Source organism: Crinia signifera, chromosome 19 (assembly GCF_055691185.1).
Source record: "Crinia signifera chromosome 19, ASM5569118v1, whole genome shotgun sequence".
Classification (NCBI taxonomy): domain Eukaryota; kingdom Metazoa; phylum Chordata; class Amphibia; order Anura; family Myobatrachidae; genus Crinia; species Crinia signifera.
In genome coordinates this window covers 72,522,602-72,542,551 of record NC_139226.1, presented here as the reverse complement: position 1 = coordinate 72,542,551, position 19,950 = coordinate 72,522,602, and the positions used below count along the sequence as shown (strand labels likewise).

The 19,950-nt window shown below is 44.7% G+C and overlaps 1 protein-coding gene and 1 long non-coding RNA gene across 2 annotated transcripts in view; one reads left to right on the top strand and one right to left on the bottom strand.

Moving 5' to 3' along the window:
* The window catches only part of LOC146042660 (uncharacterized), a 67,411-nt gene extending 53,685 nt beyond the window's left edge, over positions 1-13,726 (bottom strand). The window contains exon 1 of the long non-coding RNA XR_014463965.1: positions 13,621-13,726. This is a non-coding gene — a long non-coding RNA (uncharacterized LOC146042660). The remainder of the gene's footprint in view (positions 1-13,620) is intronic.
* The window catches only part of CLDN19 (claudin 19), a 71,706-nt gene continuing 51,993 nt past the window's right edge, over positions 238-19,950 (top strand). The window contains exon 1 of the mRNA XM_083162778.1: positions 238-766. Coding sequence (XP_083018904.1) covers positions 544-766 — 223 coding nt within the window. The 5' untranslated portion in view covers positions 238-543. The remainder of the gene's footprint in view (positions 767-19,950) is intronic.

Below are 19,950 nucleotides of genomic sequence, written 5' to 3'. Positions count from 1 at the left end.
TTAAAGTGTGGTTTCTCATTGGGATTGGGCTGGTTTTTAAGTAAATCAGTAGAAATCTCTGCAACATGTGTGTGTGTGTTTTATTGTACGGTATGTCTCTAGTTAACAATGTGTTAATTCTAGATTCCAAGTTTCCTGTCTTTTCCTCTGTGGGTGTTACTATGAATTCCATTAATCCACGAACCAGCCCCCTTGCATTCTGCAAGCTGCTTACACATGAAGACATTAGTGTGTGTATGTTTTTTTTTTCTTTATTACCACTTTGTCCCCTGAGTGTCCTAGAGACTCAGCCAAGTGTAAACATGAAGTTTTGGAAATCCAACTGTCCCATCCACATCTCAGTCTGGGAAAACCTTGTCATGACATGCTACTGATGTGTGACTTCTGGTTTCATCACTTTGCACAGAAAGTGACTTTTTGAAACTGGTGAAGATATTGGCATTGACCCTCATCTATCCTTAAATTGCAGACTAAGTGGATACTTCTTTTTTTTAAATCTAATTTGACATACTTTTACTTTATTTAAGGAAACAAAAACTCATTATGGCAAATTCAGGAATCCAGCTTCTTGGCTATTTTCTAGCTTTGGGAGGGTGGATAGGGACCATCTCCACCACAGCATTACCTCAGTGGAAGCAGTCATCATATGCAGGAGATGCGATTATCACAGCAGTAGGACTGTATGAGGGCCTATGGATGTCATGTGCATCTCAAAGCACTGGGCAGGTGCAGTGCAAAGTCTACGACTCTCTGCTCTCCTTGGATGGTATGTAATGAAAGCTAACATTCACACTTAGATTCGTAAGCAATTATTATAGTATTGAAAATTGCATTATTTATTTCCCTAATGCTGACAATTTCCATGCATGAATTCATGTTATGTGTTTATGTGTGCATTATTTTTTACCTTTAAATATGTGAAAATAATATAAATAGCCTGATCATAATTCTACAATTTGGTCATTGAGAAAGCCAGACACCTGGTGTAACATTCTTATCTAATTAGTCTGAGTAAGATTTGTGGCACAGAGATGTACTGTACTGTACATAGCCTAAGTACTGGAACGCTTAATCCCAAATTAGAGCTGGCAGGCTAACACAACTATTTATAATTAGTAGCTGGTGACAGAAAATTGTATTAATAATGACTTCTAAAGTAATTACTAATTACTTACTAGTAAATTGGAGAAAACACAGTGTGAGTAAGAACATACCTACTTTAATTCTACCCATAAAGTACAATGTATTATGCCTGTCTTATTTTCAGGACTGTGGTAACAGAGGCAGCTGATTACGGTTATTGGGGAAATTTACTAAGATGTGTATTCTACTTCACATGTGATGTTGCTATGGGCAACCAATCAGATCCTATCTACTATCTTCTAGAGCAGGGCTGGGCAACACCGGCCCTCCAGATGTTGATGAACTACACATCCCAGGATGCTTTGCATTAGTTTTGCTATGTGGCCATGCTGAAACTAATGGAAGGCATGCTGGGATATGTAGTTCATCAACATCTGGAGGGCCGGTGTTGCCCAGCCCTGTTCTAGAGGGTGCTAAATACATATGTAAATTCTGATTGATTGCCCATAGCAACATCACATGTGAAGTAGAATACACATCTTAGTAAATTTCCCCCAATGTGTGCTACATAGACTTTCAGTCTCCACTGGACTACAAATGTACTGTATTTGAATGCAGCTCAAACAGATATTCAAAAAGGAACTACTCCTATGGCCATTGCAAGGGTTGGTACCTACCAGCCACGCTGGGCAATGCAGGGCGAGTGCTGAACAAATGCTGGAATCTATTTGCAATATTTGTTTTCAGAGTATTACATTTCAATGTCCAAGGCTGTTGAACAGAATACAGATCAAGTAGTGGGACAATGCAGACCTATACCTATATTAAATAATAATAATAATAATAATAATAATAATAATAATAATAATTATTATTATTATCCTTTATTTATATGACACCACAAGGGATCTACAGCCCCCAATTATACCCCTTTCACACTGCCCTTTTAAAATGGTATATTGCCGTTTTTTTAACATTTCAACACGTTTTAAGGTGCCTATACACGTTACAATTATTGTATACAATATTGTATACAATATCGCATCTCATCGCATCTCGGTTTTGCGATAAGATGAGATCTAGTACAAAAAGTATGTGCAGCACATACTTTTTGTACTAGATCTCATCTCATCTCATCTCATCGCAAAACTGATATGCGATGAGATGCGATATTGTATACAATATTGTATACAATAATTGTAACGTGTATGGGCACCTTAAGGCTGCAGTGGGAAAGTGCCAGAGTTGATTTACCGGTTAAAGATAACCGGTATTTCAACACGTTTAAAAAGCAGAGTCCTACACGTTTCTGAGATGTTTTTTATGCAGTGAGAATGGCTCTGAAACAGTATTTATCAAAAAACAACAGATTACAGACCTGTGATAGGCTGTCCTCTGCATCCTATTAATGGAAAGGTTAGATTGGCGCTGCCCTGGGAGGTGTAATCTAAATGAGTGCCTGTACCCAAAGCTATGCGATTAAATTAATTAATATGTATTGCAGGTCTACAGATGTGGTTACGGATCAATATTGTAAAATAACAGTGGTTTTATTCATATGAACAAGTGATAAAAAAGCGCTGTATCATACAATGAAAAGGAGGGTTAATAGAGATGTAAAGCACAAAGTCTTTGAACCGGTGATGTTAAAGTGGAAGGGAGTTGTAGGGATCTACTCCCTACAGTGCACAGTACTCCCTGATTCCTTAGGTACAGTCCAAAGTCTTAGCGATGGTCCCTCGCCGAAATTTCCGTCCTTCGGTGCCGCTTCCTGGCTAATATCCCTGTCTTCCTCTGAAAAACCTGCACACAGACCGGAGCTCCACAACCGAATACGCTCCGGGTGAAACAGCGGAGGCTGTTTAGAAGCTCCGGTCAGTAGTCAGGCGCCCGCCCCTCTGGGAGATCAGCAAAGCATCGCAACTTCGGCGAATCTCTACTGACTGACTCCACGCCCCCCCGGCATATTAGCCAGGAAGCGGCACCAAGGGACGGACATTTCGGCGAGGGACCATCGATAAGTCTTTCGACTGTACCTAAGGTATCAGGGAGTACTGTGCACTGTAGGGAGTAGGGACAGCAGCTCCCTACAACTCCCTTCCACTTTAACATCATCGGTTCAAAGACTTTGTGCTTTACATCTCCATTAACCCTCCTTTTCATTGTATGATACAGCGCTTTTTTATCACTTGTTCATATGAATAAAACCACTGGCTCATTTAGATTACACCTCCCAGGGCAGCGCCAATCTAACCTATCCATTAATAGATTATAGAGGATTGGGGAATCCTCAGTTTTGGCTGCGCCACATTTAGAAGGTGAAGCGCAGTAACCATAGGCGAATCTAGAAATATGCTAATGTGTGGTCCTAGAACATAAAAAATGTATTTTGCGCGCAGGAAAGCCGCGCGCGGGGAAAAAAGGGGCGTGACCTAATTTCAATGGGGTGTGGCATAATAGGGGCAAGTCACTCCGGGATTTTCTAACTGCTATGAGGGCATGCCCAGCGCTTTGTGACCAGCTTTTTTAAATTGCATTAGAACTGGGAAAACTATAACTACAATTACAACATATACTGATGGAGATTGGCTGTTTTGATAAGAGAGGTGCAGAAAAGGTAGCCAGGTGAAGCACTGCCTCACCTGCCATAGACTTTTTACTCCAGAGTTTTGACTATAAAAAATATTAAAATACTAAAAATAAGATTTTTTTATATATTCTTTGTATTTTTGACATACTTTATAAACTGAAAACTCCACCATATACGTTGGTATAGCAGGAAAGGCCGTGCCTCACCTTCCTCACCCACCACATGCCACTGCCCAGCATACCCATGGGAACACCCAGCGTTTTCATGGGGATGCCCAAGGGCGTAACTACCATAGGTGCAAAGGGGTGCATCTGCTAGGGGGCTCATCTTTACTGTATAAGTAACATGTTATAATGTTACATACATTTGTGTTCATTCTAGCAGCCGCTTTCTTTGAAAATGTGAAGCTCCATTATACAAATGCCCCACAGCGTGATGCTCCATTATACATATGCCACATACATGATGCACATTATACATATGCCCCACAACGTGAAGCTCCATTATACAACTGCCCCACAGCGTGATACTCCATTAATCATATACCACACACCGTGATGCCCATTATACATATGCCCCACAATGTGAAGCTCCATTATACAAATGCCCCACAGCGTGATGCACCATTATACATATGCCACATACATGATGCCCATTATACATATGCCCCACAACGTGAAGCTCCATTATACATATGCCCCACAGCGTGATGCTCATTATACATATGCCACATACATGATTTCCATTATACATATGCCCCACAACGTGAAGCTCCATTATACAAAAACCCCTCAGCATGATGCTCCATTAATCATATGCCACACACCGTGATGCCCATTATACCTATGACCACAACGTGAAGCTCCATTATACATATGCCCCACACCTTGATGCTCATTATACATATGCCACATACATGATGCCCATTATACATATGCCCCACAACGTGAAGCTCCATTATACAACTGCCCCACAGCGTGATGCTCAAGTATACATATGCCACACACATGATGCCCATTATACATATGCCCCACAACGTGAAGCTCATTATTAATGAGCATCAAGGTGTGGGGCATATGTATAATGGGCATCATGTGTGTGGCATATGTTTAATGACTCATTAAACATATGCCACACACATGATGCCCATTATATATCAGTGAAAAGAGTATGCAGGCTAGAGTCACAGGCCGCTAATTTACCTACTGCGCACAGTTTAAAAAGAAAGTTTACAGAATGCAGGCATTAAATAGGAGCAGCGGCGGTGGCGGCGATAAATGAGCCTGGCATGAGGCAAGGGAGAAGGCGCGAATTCTAGCGCCGGTGACGTCACCTAATCCAAACAAGTGACCTCCTGCTGCCAAGCAACGGTGGAGCGGCATGAGGTCACTTTCTGACCTCCTGTCGCCAAGCGAGGAACCGCTACACAACAGCGGAGCGGCAGGAGGTCACTGCCGCAAAGTAAGGACCTGGAACGCAGCGCAGGGAAAGATTAAACTTTTTTTTTAAACCATTGCTGGGCACTGGGAAAGATTACAGCCTTTTTTTAATAAAAGCCATTGTGGGCACGGCCCTTGCCCAGTGCCAGGCCAGCCCAGCAATGGCTTTTATTTAAAAAAAATAGCTGTAATCTTTCTCAGTGCCCTGCCCAGCTGCACTGGGAAATATTAACTGGGCAGTGGCCATGCCCACAATGGCTTTTATTTAAAAAAAGGCTGTAATCTTTCCCACTGGCCTGCCCAGTGCCCAGCAATGGCTTTAAAAAAAAAAAAAGTTTAATCTTTCCCAGTGGCACTGGGCAGGGCAGTGGGAAAGATTACAGCTATTTTTTTTAAATAAAAGCTATTGCTGGGCTAGTGGGCTGGCTTGGCACTGGGCAGGGGCCGTGCCCACAATGGCTTTTATTAAAAAAAGCCATTGTGGGCACGGCCCCTGCCCAGTGCCAGGCCACCCAGCCCAATAGCCCAGCAATGGCTTTTATTTTTTTTTTAAATAGCTGTAATCTTTCCCAATGCCCTGCCCAGTGCCACTGGGCAGGGCACTGAGAAAGATTACAGTCTTTTTTATTTTTATTAAAGACATTGGTGATGGGCATGATTTTACACAGAAAAATTTGTCTTACCAGCGCCCACTGCACTAGTGCCAGAGTGAGTGGAGCCTCGAGGTCAGGTGCCCAGGACCAGGAGCCGGCCGGGGATCAGTCTAGATAGAAGCCACTAAGCACTGGCAGTCACTCAGGCGACCCCCATGTGCTGGCTGCTGGCTGCTGGCTGTGATGCTGCGCCACACAACCACACCGTGCGCGCCAGCTAGCACCCGCCGCAGCAGCACAGCACATGCAGGAGAGGGAGGACACCGCGTCACACTGTGAGACGGATGGAGGAGGAGGTCACGTGGCGGCGGCGCAAGCTCCGCAAAGGACCATGGGAGGAGCTGCGTGAAGTTGGGCATGCGCGCAGCCCTCCCGTCCCGGGTCCTGCGGGCAGTGAAATGATAATCTGGTCATAAATAATATTTAAAGCTGCAGGCACCAGGCAATCTAATGGGTGGTTCTGTGCACCCCCGGACCACCCCTTAGATTCGCCTATGGCAGTAACACCTTCCGATATGTCCTCTGCATTCTGCCTTGAAACGTGTTGAGGGGAAACTGGTTGATGTGAATGGTATTTAAATGGTATTTAAAACGGTAATCTAGTGCAATGTCAAGGCTCAGACCCGTTTTAAATACCGTTTTAAATACCGTTTTAAAATACAATTTTTTAAAACGTTTAGGCAGTGTGAAAGTGGTTTTAGAGAGCACATAAATTAATAAACAGTTGAAAACAATAGAGGACAAGTACAGGGTACATTTATTAATTTATGTACAGTTGCTTTTACTGTATAATGAAGCATTTTTTAAATACAGATGATTGGCTGGTGCATTATCACCTTCCACATCATCACACCATCAACATTCAATCACAACTTTATCTCTTTACCAGGCTTAATGCATCTGCCCCAATGTTCTCTGTAATTTTAAAGCCTCTACCCCATCTAGACACCACTATATCCCATCACTGTGTTGAAAATTTTGAGGAATAAAATGAACATAAAAAAATGATATACATAATCCATAACAAGGACAAGCACCAGTAATAGCATAGCAGTCCCACAAAGATGCAAGTCCAGGTAAGCTATAAGATACATAATGGCCTCAGAGGGTTATGCGTGTGGAACTTAAATATGATAGGCTTGCCCGAAGAGGGGAGGTTTCAGGAAACGCTTGAAAGTTTGGAGGCATCAGCAGACAACACTGAAATAAGTATCAGTGTGGTAAAATCCACAGGATTTGGTGCCAACAAAGTTGGTTCAAGTAAGAGAAGGAAAAGCACATGTGGGAAGATTGCCCTGCTCGTGTGAGCTACATTCTTAAGGAATGCATACAGATGACTGGTGGACGGAATGCCAGCAGTCCAAAAACTGACAGCAGAATCCCAATGGAGAGAATACTAAAAGGGGTCCGTTAAGAATACGTACCTTCTCCTTGCCCCCCTCCCACACCTAACCCTCCTTTTCTGCAGCCTTACCCCTACTCCCTACACAGGTTAACCCTAACCTTCCTATCCCGCTTCCTAATCCTCCCACCAACTGTAGCCTAACTCTCCCTTCCCCTGTGCCTGACACTAACCCACCCCCAGCAATACCTATGATGGGACAGTCAGGATTGCATTGGTAGCAACTCCAGGGATGTTGGAATTCCAGAGCCAGTCAACACAAGTTGGGATTCTGCCATCTGTATTTTGACTGCCAGCCTCCTGACCACAACTAGGGATCATAACACACAAATATACTGTTTTTTCATGAGCTTCTAGTAGACCCAGGACAATGGTAGGCAAGAAAGGGAGCAGCTGTGTGGAAACCTTGGTTGTTGGTCCAGTACTGAATACAAACAGTCTCTACACCTGTCATGGCTCTGGTTATTTTATTATCATTGCTATGTTATCATTAATATATATTTTTTTAACGTGCCATATATATATTCTTCTCCCAAAGGCATCATATTAAATGACTGATTGTCATCCTTTATTTAAAGCATTCTTCAAGCTAGATAAAAACCAATAATTTGTATGTTCGCATATTTAAATCAAGAAAATTGCAATTTTTTATGACTCTCCTGCACTTTCCTACCTACTGGAAATAAGGCCACTGTATGAGGTTGCCTCATTATAGACACTTTTCTGGACCTTGAATTGTCCTTGGACCCTCTCCTGCTTGTATGTTTTACTATTTTATGTTGTCACAGACAGATTTTTATTTCCTCCATTATTTCAAGGGATGTAGATCAGTTGTTCAACTGGGCCTATAGCAAAATTTGTAAGGGTCTGGTGATGTGGTTCTATCCTCATGAAACCCTCTCTTCCCTCATCTTGGGCCCTGCAACAACTGTGCATCCTGCAGAGTATTTCCACAACCGCTTGTGAATTTACATGCTACATATGCCTCATGTAATGTAAACTATGCTTACTATTAAGGTAAACTGTAAAGTAAACTGTGATAGAGAGGTTATGTTCACATGAATGGTATACCTAATACATGTATGTCACATGTCTGTAGAAATCACTGTAACAAGACTAGGATAGGCATCAGTGGCGTAACTAGCAATTTTGCTCCCCCCTGCCAAATAAATTCTGGCGCCCCCCCCCCTCCCCCCCTCATTAATTTTTTTTAAATTCCAGCAGCCACCGGGGATCGAGCGGAGTAAGCAACGCCGCCTGGGGAGTGGGGATCAGGGGAAGCTGGACACTGACATTTGTCACAGTCACACATTCCCCAGCTAATAGCTAGCGGAGGTGAGCGCGATCTCTCTCCCCCTCTCCCCTCCTTCTTACCGCATCCTGCGAGGTCCTTACCGAGTTTTCCACCTGCCACGCTGTTCCTGGCCACAGTGATCAGACAGCCTATCTGATCGCTGTGGCCAGGAACGGCGAGGCAGGCAGAAAAACTGTACAGCCGCCTGGGATCCTGGAATACACAGCAGCGCTGCATGCAAGCTGGAAAGGCAGCGGGCATGGTGGAAGGGGGAATGCTCTCTGGCGAGTTCGGCTGTCTGTTTGAGGACGCTCAGTGAACCTGTCACTGCGTCCTCACACGGACAGTCAGAGAGCGCTCCCCCTTCCACCATGCCCGCTGTCCTTCCACCTTGCGCGCAGCGCTGCTGTGTATTCCGGGATCCCAGGGGGCGATTGTACAATGCTGTGTACAAGCCAACCATTTAACCAGCGCCCCGATGGAGCCTGCTCCCCCCCGCTATCGCTGGGGCTGCGGACCCCAAGTTACGCCACTGATATCAGAAGCACTCACCAAGCAATAATTTTTCCAATCCCTCATCTCTTCTCAGTCCCCCCAGGCCCTATTGCCTCTTTCATACTTTCAACACTCTCTTTCTCCACCCCCTCCCATCCTTCCTTACTGCCACTGACTTTGTATCCCTCCAAAATTGAGGCCATCTGACAATAAATCTCCTTCCGCCTCCCCACAGTAGCTCTGCAATCCATACAATCCTCTCCCTCCAGCCTTCCTATCTTGTGCTCCTTACATCCTACTCTATGCTGCAATCACCCCATTATGTGTGCTTTCTTCTACGGGGTAAGCTCCTATTTCACCAGTGCACCCAAGATTGCTGCCTCATCTGATACCTTGTGAGGGTGGAATACACAACCCATGGAAGTTATTATCTAAAATGCTTACACCACTACTACTGCTCTAGACCTCTCTTCCTCTGTCAACTCTCGTGTATCCATATGCCTCTCTGCCATCTCCTCCTGGATGTCTGAGCACTCTGCGCATGTGCAGTCTAATCCCGAAATCCTGGGATTGAAATCTCTGCAATTTTGGGACCAAATCATGGGATCCTACCGATCCCAATATTGACCACCCGACTTGCAAAGATTTCAATGGACACTGAAATCCTACCTGTTAGTCAAGGAATACTGTTGCCCTATGATTTGTCCATCCCTGCAATGCCACTTCCTGCAGTCAGGCTTCCTTCTCTGCACCTCATGTCACCTGTCTTTCTCCCCTCCCTCTAGATTGTAAGCTCCTTGGAGCAGGGACCTCTTCCCTCCTGTTTTCGTAGCCCTTTTCTCTGGCACTTCAATTACTCTTCTACTCAGCCACTGTCTATATCAGGGGTTAGGGAACTTTTTTTATCTATTACCCCAAAATATATAGATACGCCAATGTAACCCCATTGATTTGAAAGGAAGGAAATCATATACTGTAATTGTAATACACACTGTACCTCCAGACATTTATGATATAGCCTGCTAGTACACTACACAGCCTGGCAGCCAGTGATGATGATGATTAACATTCATGGCTGTGTGTGGTACAAAATTTGTGGTATAGCCATTGATAATGTGATGTCCGGGCAACTATTAGTGTCAGTATTTCAAGATGATATAGTGACAGTCTGTGCAATTTTTTTTACCCTAGACTAGAGATGGGTATACCTTGACAGGAGCCTATAACCAGGCAAAGAAACTCGGCACCATAGTGGGCAGTACAGACTGCGTGCTGTCGAGATGACTCAGCAACTAGTCGACTGTACTGAAGAGGCTGGGCCTGGGGAATCAAGCACAAAGCGTGTTATACACAAGGGCCTGATGCAGAAATTTCATTTTACCCTATTTGGGGTAATTTACCCCTGCTTCCTGACCACTGGTCTATATCAACATCTCTTCTCATTCATAATTGTTCATCTCTTCCAGTTTCAACCCACCCCTGACAGAACAGCTCATTTGCTTCCCTTTATCTCAGCTTATAAATAAAATGTAAATAATAATAATTATAATAATAATAATCACAAAGAGCTCAGAGGGACAAATCAAGTCAAGACTGTGATTGACAGGTTAGTAACATGACACTGTGGAGAGTTCTCAATAATTAATATCAGCCTGAATATGTTGGAACAATATATACTGTAATTACCATCTGCTTATTATATCCTATTTAAATGGAATTAATATCCAGGGAATCAAGTTTAAGTAGATCGCCGGTCAGGGACAGTGTTTTCCCCATAGAACACTGGCCCTGACAGATCGCTCAGCACACAGCACTGACATATCACTGTTGAGTGCTGTGTGCTGAGCAATCTGTGTGTTCTAGCAGTTGCCCCATGTGTAGGCCCCTTTAGAATACATTGCATTTTGGTATGATTTTTAAATATTGTTTCTTAACAATGTTTTATTTGTTTAATTAGATAAGACACTATTTAGACTATTCATTACTGTATATCAACTGCTACGAACCTGTTCTTTCATTATTGGCATTCTGCTAAACTTACATTTCTGGTAAGAAAGTTCAGGCAACTCTCAAAGTGAAGAACTAGAAAAACAAAGAGATTAGTTCAGATCTAGTAGTGGAATGTACAGATTTTTCCTCAACCAGAAAAAAAAAAAAAAAAACTTCTTTGATACTGTTCTGTGATGTTGACACATTCCTTGTAATTAGACACAATTTAATAATTTCCCATAAAAAATATCGAATTCTTAGAATATTTTCTCCAGTGGAGATATCGCTAAAAATGTAGTGAACCCTGGAGGTAATTGTAGCATGTGATATCAGATAATATTCTTTTTGCAAGACTGTAAAGCCCCATACACACAGGGTGACTGCTGCCACCGTGCTGTGCGACGGGCTAAGCAGGATCAGTCAGCACAAGCAAAGCACTCTGAGATGATGTGTGCTGAGCAATCGTGCTGAGCAGGGTTTTGTCTATTGTTTATAGGCAAAACCCAGCAATCTAGCAGGAAAGACAATGCAGGCACTGTATTTCCCTGCAGGAGATAGCGGCATGTGGTACCACACATCACCATCGCTGTAAGGTATACACATGGAGCAATCCGTGCTCCATTTCTAGTCAGATCGCTTAGAAATGGAGCTGAAATCACCCATGTGTATGCCCCTTAAGTCCTACAGTAGTGTGATTTTAACTGTATTATGTAAATGATGAAATACTATTATTATAATTGTATTTATAAGGCACCACAAGTGTTTCGCAGCACCGCACAAAGGAACAGTACAGGGAGACAAAACTTAGTATTACATTGAATAAATAACAAAAATAGAGTACAGGTAAAGAGCACCACAGTTCAATACACATAACAGCTTAAGTAAAGTAGTGTGGACTCAATCAACGGTACTTATATGTTAGTTGGGCGCCCAATTAGCATACGTACGCTAACTTAGGAAAATCGCATCGCATCGTAAGGGCCATTTTAAGGGGCATGCGATGCAATGTGATTTTCCTATGTCATTTATTGACTGCTCTTTTAGCCCTGGGGGATCGCATCGGATCGCAACTCTCGCAAAATCGCATGTGATCGCATGCAATTTTATAGGGTGTGCGATGCCATTACATTAGGTATACAATAATATGATTGTATGTCCTAAAAATAGCTCTTATGCACCCCCCAATATCCACGCCACCCCGAAGCGTGGCGAGCGCAGCGATCCCCGCTAGGGGTGGCGGAATGCGTCCTCTGACCCCTCTATCCACGTCAGCGTGGAGTTGATTTTATATAGTATGGCGAGCACAGCGAGCCACCGAGCCCGAAGCGCGGTGAACGTAGCGAGCCCCGTGAGGGGTCGCGGATTACTTTACATGTATTCCGCGTCCCCTCGCCACGCTTCGGGCTCGGTAGCTCGCTCCGCTCGCCGCGCTATATAAAATCAACTCCACGCCGACGTGGATATTGGGGGTATGAAAAGATCGGAGGACGCGTTCCGCTGCCGCTCGCCACGCTTCGGGGTGGCGTGGATAGTGGGGGGGTGGGGGTGTAAAAGCTATTTTTAGGACATACAATCATATTATTGTATACCTAATGTAATGGCATTGCACACCCTATAAAATCGCATGCGATCGCATGTGATCGCATGCGATTTAGCGGCAGGTGCGATGCGATTACTTGGGGGCACACAGAGCAGTAAATAAATTACATAAAAAATCGCATCGCACATCGCATGACAATAAAAATGCAATTTCCCTACGCAGAATAACCCACTAAGCAAAATCGCATTGTATCGCATCGCATACAATCATATTGCATGCGATGCGATGCGACGCGATTTGATGCCATTTTTATATGTAAAGGCACCCAGATACCTGTTTCATATGTGAAATGGCCCCCCAGACCCCATTTTTAATTGTATACCCACCCTGATGGCTAAATGCCCCCCATTGTTAACGCCACCCCACTATCAACGCCAACCCGAAGCGTGGTGAGCGGCGGCGGTATGCGTCCTCCTACCTATTCATACCCCCACTATCCACGTCGGCGTGGAGTTGATTTTATATAGTGTGTCGAGTGCAGCGAGCCACCGAGCCTGAAGCGTGGCGAGGGGCCGCGGATTACATGTGAAGTAATATGCGTCCCCTCGCAGGGCTCGTGAGAAACGCATAAGGATGTAGGCAATGATAGTTCCTACCAATTGCGGATGCTTTGCAATAACAGCTCTCACCAATGTGAGAAAGTGGCTGAAGAATATATATACAGTATATATGCATCCAAAGTTTAAGGTCACGTGTAGATATAAACACAATGGCAGTTAGAATCTTTGGCAATAATCACACACTTTTCTCTCTGAATGGCAATCTCCCCTCCACAAACGTGTGCAAGTATTCTTCTAGTTGGAGATAGGTTGGTAGCTGGCCCAAACACTCCCTTTATATGGCTTGATCAGGGATCACAGACATCTATTGTACAATAGATAGTACTCTACCACACAAAACTGTGTCTGGCTGCAGGATTCCTCTCTCTGAACAGGACTTCCCAATCTGCACCAGCAGTTAGGCACACGCTGTGACAGGGGTTTCTTTTGAACTGCTTTCCATGCTTCTTTAGGGCTGTAGATGGCTGCATTGACACTGCTATAAGCACTCTGTCTGGGGATGTCTCAACACTGACCCCACATGCATCGCCAGTCATGGCTTCTGTGATCCTTCCAGTATCTCACATGGGCTCTCTCTCACACTTCAGTTCCATCCAGCTCACACACCATGCTGCTGATTCTCTCTCTCTCCTACATGCTTCTTCCTGCTTCACCTCTTGACCCCACACTCTGTTAGCCAATCCAGCTCCCTTTTCTTCAAAGATGTCAGTCATCTTTCTGTGTTGATCCCGCCCCTGCTGGGAGCATTAAAGGGGCCTGCACTCAATTAACTCTCAGTGGTCCATACCTTAGACAGATACTCACAATGTCAGTTTATAGTGATTAGCAACCCACTGGGGTGCTACACATTTATTTCCTCTTCTCTAGGTACAGGGTACAAGATTATTGCCACATTAAATTGTCTAAGTACATATGTAATTTATCTGGTCTCATGCTACTGTGGAGCCCAATATGTTGGGAGAACCACGAGATCACTTAATACTATGTTTTTATACCACAGACGAAATATTATAAAAGAAATATGTTCGCATAGTCTCTCATCAGACATGATGTGCACTGCAGGTGAGGCAGATGTAACATGTGCAGAGAGAGTTAAATTTGTGTGAGGTATTTTGTTTCTGTGTAAATACTGGCTGCGTTATTTTTACCCTGCAATTTAGATTTCAGTTTCAACACACCCCACCCAAATGTAACTCTCTCTGCACGTTACATCTGCCCCACCTGCAGTGTACATGGTTTTGCTCATTTTGAGAACAAATTTGTACTACAATCAGATCTGAATAAGGGCCAATGTCCCATTGGAAACTTAGAAAAAGTGAGAATCCAGGCTATTGAATCAATGAAATCCATCGAAAGAGGTGGCAATCGGCATAATCTCCTATGCAGACGAGAGGCCTATTGAATTTACGCCATGGGCTGTCACAATCCTGTCTGAATCCTGTCTGAATCCTGTGCATCTGGCCTTTCATTTTGCTATTTACTTCTGTTTATTCCAGCTAGCTGCAATTAGATTGCAATCACGCTTCTGATGCTGTGTACACATGGGGGCGATATATTGCTGAGCAATATATTGCTCAGCAATATATTGCTCAGTGTCTCCTTTCCATCAGCGACTAGAAAGGGAACCTCTGCCAGGGGAGCCGCAGATGGAATCAGCTGGTCGCAGAAGCAAGATCCCGCGACCAGCTATCATAAGGGGGCTAAAAACGGGAGCGTGCACCTGGCGATTTATCGCCGGGGGACACTCCAATCGCTGGCAATATAGTCACTAAAGGTGCGTACACACGGGGCAATATGATCGCTGGCAATATATTGCTAGCAATATATTGCTCAGCAATCATATTGCTCAGCAATCATATTGCCCCGTGTCCCGTTTTTATCTGCAACCAGAGATGGTCACAGATGAAAATTTAAACACTGCTGGGTGAAGAGGCAGGGGATGTCACTGGTCGGAGGAGCATGCTCCTCCGACCAGCGACCATTCAGGGGCTCAAAACGGGAGCGTGCACCCGGCGATTTATCGCTGGTGCACACTCCAATCACTGATAATATGCCAGCGATTTCAGCCCCTATCGCCCCCGTGTGTACACAGCTTCAGCAACCATATTGCCAGCAATTATAGCCTGTGTGTACGCACCTCTAGAGAGACTATGCTTGCTAGTAATAAGCACCTGTGGTAGTCCTAGCTCTGTGTGAGACGTTCTGCTGCCAATCATGTGTAGTCAGGTTCCCTGTCATAATTGCCCAGCCAATCCCAGCTTCTCAGTGGGTATATGTATGCAGGGAGAGATCCAAGACACATTGGTAGTGCTTTAATTGTCACCTGTGATTCAGTTGTGTCTTTGCTGCTGCTGTGTGTGTGTTCAAGTTCCAGATATTCCAGCTCTTGTGTTCCTGAGTCCAGCAAGGACTATTCACCTCAGCAGTCTCCAGCCTAGCTTCTGTCAATGTTCCGTCATCGTTCCACAGTCTAGTCGATGTTCTGTCATTGTTCAACAGTCTAGTCGATGTTCCATCATCCTTTCACAGTCTAGTCAATGTTCCATCATCGTTCCGCATTCCAGTCGATGTTCCGTCATCGTTCCACAGTCTAGTCGATGTTCCATCATCGTTCCACATTGCAGTTGATGTTCCGTCATCGTTCCACAGTCTAGTCGATGTTCCATCATTGTTCTGCAGTCCTGTTGATGTTCTGTCATTGTTCCACAGTCCTGTCAATGTTCCATCATCGTTCTGCATTCTAATCTGCAACTCCACGTAACGTATTGCCTCTCTGAGGTTATTGGACTTCCTCAGTGCTCTGCACTACAACTGTCAACTTGCCTCCATTATTACTGTTACCAATTTACCAATTGCATACGTTAATATTTCATCAGTTGCCAAGTACAACCTTCTTTTTCCATCTGCCATAATAAAACTGGTTGTACTTTTACGTTTGCCTGTTGGACCAGAGATATTCGCAGATGAAAATGACACACTGCTGGGAGAAAAGGCAGGGGAAGTTGCTGGTCAGAGGAGCAAGCTCCTCCGACCAGCGACCAATATGGTGCACACTCCAATCACTGGTAATATGGTCGCTCAACTCCACGTAACTTTTGTTGTACTTTTACATTTGCCTGTTTCTTCCCTTGGGTGCACTACGGTGCTTTTGCATGTACCAAGGTCTGCTAAAGCCTCCCCAATTTATATATCGGTCAGAGCCTAAGCCTGAGGTCGTCAGTCTTTCTCAGACCCCAGGCGTGACATGGGCACGCTAGTTCCAAAAGGGCTCAAAGAAAATGTAGAATTGAATAATGTATGCACTGTATGCTGTCCTTGAGAGAAGGGGAGGGGGAAGAATGTTCTTGGATTACTTATTAAATATGCTATTATCAGTTTTATTTCTTCATATAGGGTCCTTATCATAGATCCAGACATAATAGCAGGGGGACCTTTGCGCGCCGTAGCTGCGCATCAAAAGGGGACGTGGCCTCATGGGAAGGAGGCGTGGAATCACAAAAAGGGTGTGGTATTACACTTTAGACCATACACAGTAATGCCCATTACACATTTTAGCAAACTCCATAATACCCGTTACACATAAAGCCACACGCCGTAATGCCAATTACACATAAGGCCCATTACACATTGTGCCACACATCATGGATCCAATGTTAAATGGTCCCTGAGACCCGATTTTACATTGGGTCCAATGTTAAATGCCCCCCAGACCCCATTTTTAATTGGATAAGCACCCTAATGGTTAATTATGTGAAATGCCCCCCCCCCCATTGTTAACGCCACGCCGCGATCAACGACAACCCGAAGCGTGGCGAGCGCAGCAAGCCCGCCAGGGGCGGTGGTATGCGAGGGGTGGCGGTACATGTCCTCCAACCTTTTCGTACCCCCACTATCCACGTTCGCATGGAGTTGATTCTATATAATGTGGCGAGCGCAGCGAGCAAACTAGCCCGAACCATGGTGAGCGGACGCAACATACGAGCCTGAAGTGTGGCGAGCACAGCGAACCCCATGCGAACGTGGATAGTGGGGGTATGAAAAGGTCGGAGGACGCGCACCGCCGCCCCATGCGGGCACGCTGCGCTCGCCACGCTTTGGGTTGGCGTTGATCGCAGCGTGGCATTAACAATGTTGGGGCATTTCACATAATTAACCATGAGAGTGCTCATACAATTAAAAATGGGGTCTGGGGGGCATTTAACATTGGACCCAATGTAAAATCTGGTCTCAGGGACCATTTAACATTGGATCCAATGTAAAAATTGGGTCCATCGCATCGCATGCGATTTGGTTGCATGCGATATGATCGACCAGATTTTTCCGACCCAATGAAAAAATCCTGCGCCCAGATAATACACAAGTACCAACATAACTGATTGTGATAGGTATTCCAATTATTTCACAAACTTTTGCATTAAACACATCACATCAATCCTCCTCCGCATGGCTTGTTTTTCCTTTACACTGATCCGAGCAAAGAGTATCTGAGAGAGTAAACAAATCTTGACAAATTGTTACCACTTTCACTAGATATTCTGTGTGATGTATACTGTATATCCATCTTAACAGAGACAATTCACTCACATATATCTCTACAAACTTTAAAACTATAACAACCCCCCCCCCCCCCCACCCCACCATTTCCAGGACTTGATGCGCACTAACCACTGGATAGTGACCTAAGCAGGTACCATGTGGTGCCTTCGAATATCTGAGGTGGTCCAATTACGTAATATAATTTTTTTTGCAATTGTTACAGATAGAGGCCCTTATTCTGATTGATGCGTACTTTTCCGAATTCTTTCGGATAGCGTATTTACGGCGTCTGCGCATGCGTGGGGAACGCAAGGCGCATGTGCCAAGCCTTGACTCCGTACCTGTTCGTGCTAATCCCGTACAAAACTGTGCACCGCAATCACTCGGTAAATATGGGCGTATTATGGGCGTCATGCGGAATGACACATGGGCGTAGTTTCAAAGTGGGCAAAACTGGGTGGAAACATGGGCGGACACGGGGGAGTACACTTATGTTGGGGGGCGTGCATTCGGATAGCACACCGAATGCACGCGAACAAAACCGATAGAAATGCGCGGTGTCCATAAGCAAGTATTGCTTTGCGGAAACCACTCGGTCCTGCGGTAGGCGAACGGAACGCCTAATGACTACAAGCATTAACAGCTGAACCCAATACAATCGACTCCTTTACTCATTACTCACTAATGGCACGCTTGTCAGTGCTTTTATTGAAACCATTGCTGCTTCAAGGAACCTTTACTAAACACACACATATGCTGTACTTGTCACACACTTTGAAACTGCTAAGAATGGACATCACTGAATATTAATACTATCAATACACATGTGTATTCTACATGTACTAATTAAACCACACAATTTTGGTGAAATAAATAAATTTATTTCAATACATTTCACAGACACTGACACTGTGAAGCAATAAAAAACAAAAAAAAAATACCAAAAAGCATGGCAGGAATGTACATAAATAAATTATTATAGAAAATAAATCTAATTGCACACATTCATAACCACAGCAGAATCATTTGGAACACAAAGGGACTTAGCAACATCACTTCAAGTACAGCAGACAGTAATGGCAGGCAAAAGAGGGCAACAGGGGAACCAAAAATGACATATGAAGCAAGGGCTAATCTGGTTACCCTCAGCACGTGATTGGACACAAGAAGCTGACACACACAGCACAATGAAAGAGTTGGGACCACATAACGGTGGAGATTAATGCAGCCACAAGTTCATTTGCGGCCACGTTTGCCCTTGGTAGGCTCCTTGGCCTGTGCAGCAGCTCTTCGGCCACGGACAGATGCTGGCCCAGGTGGAGCAGATGCTGGTGAGGGGGTGGATGGTCTACCCCTCCTGCCAGCAGGGAGTGTTGCTGGTGGTAATGCACCAGAAACGGATGACATTAGGACCCTATTGCTGTCAACTAGCTCCACCATAAGCTCATTATGGTGGAGGAGGAGATCATTTTGACGCGTGGCTTGCTCGGCCAGCACCTGAACACTTGCAGCCATGGCCTGATGCGCCTCAGCCATGGCCTGCATACTCACAGCGATGGACTGCTGGGTGCTGACCAAGCTCGCCATGATCTCCTCTGTCCTACGCATCCGTTCTGATGCCAACTCTCCCTGCTGGTTAATGTCTCCAAGCATCTGGGCCAAGCTGGCATAATCGGCTTGGACCGATGCCTGCTGCTGCACAGGCCTACCACTGGGGCCAGGTGGCACGGACTCCTCCACCTCCTGAGAAGATTCTTCACCAAACGGTGGGGTGTCTGTTGAAAATGATAAACACAATTAGGACACATTCTAAGATAATTACTTCCACAAGCTTATGGCATGACAAATATTTACCTTCCACAAAAGACGCAAACACTTCAGCTGGGGCCTCGCTATCCATGGTGCTCACCCCCCTGACCTCCTCAACTGCAACACAGCACTCGGCCATCAACTCCAGGGGGGTGAACTGTAGCCCTGATGGCATGGGCCCGGCCCCAGATCTCTGGCTGTTTTCCCACCGCTTGGTCATCTTCCTCTTCAGGTTGGTTTTGAAGTCGTGCCACCTGCAATGTCAGTTGACATATTAATACATGTCACTCCAGATGTTTGCTGTTGCAGCCATTGCTATGTGCTACATATTACGACATGTGCTTAATGTCAAAAACATAACATTACATTCAACTATGATATCAACCCTTACAAAATCGTACCAACCTCACCGGCCATTTGCCCAATCCATCTAAGCATGAATTCAAACATTACTTGTCTATTACTGGGCACATGTAACACAAAACAACTTGCCTCTTCTT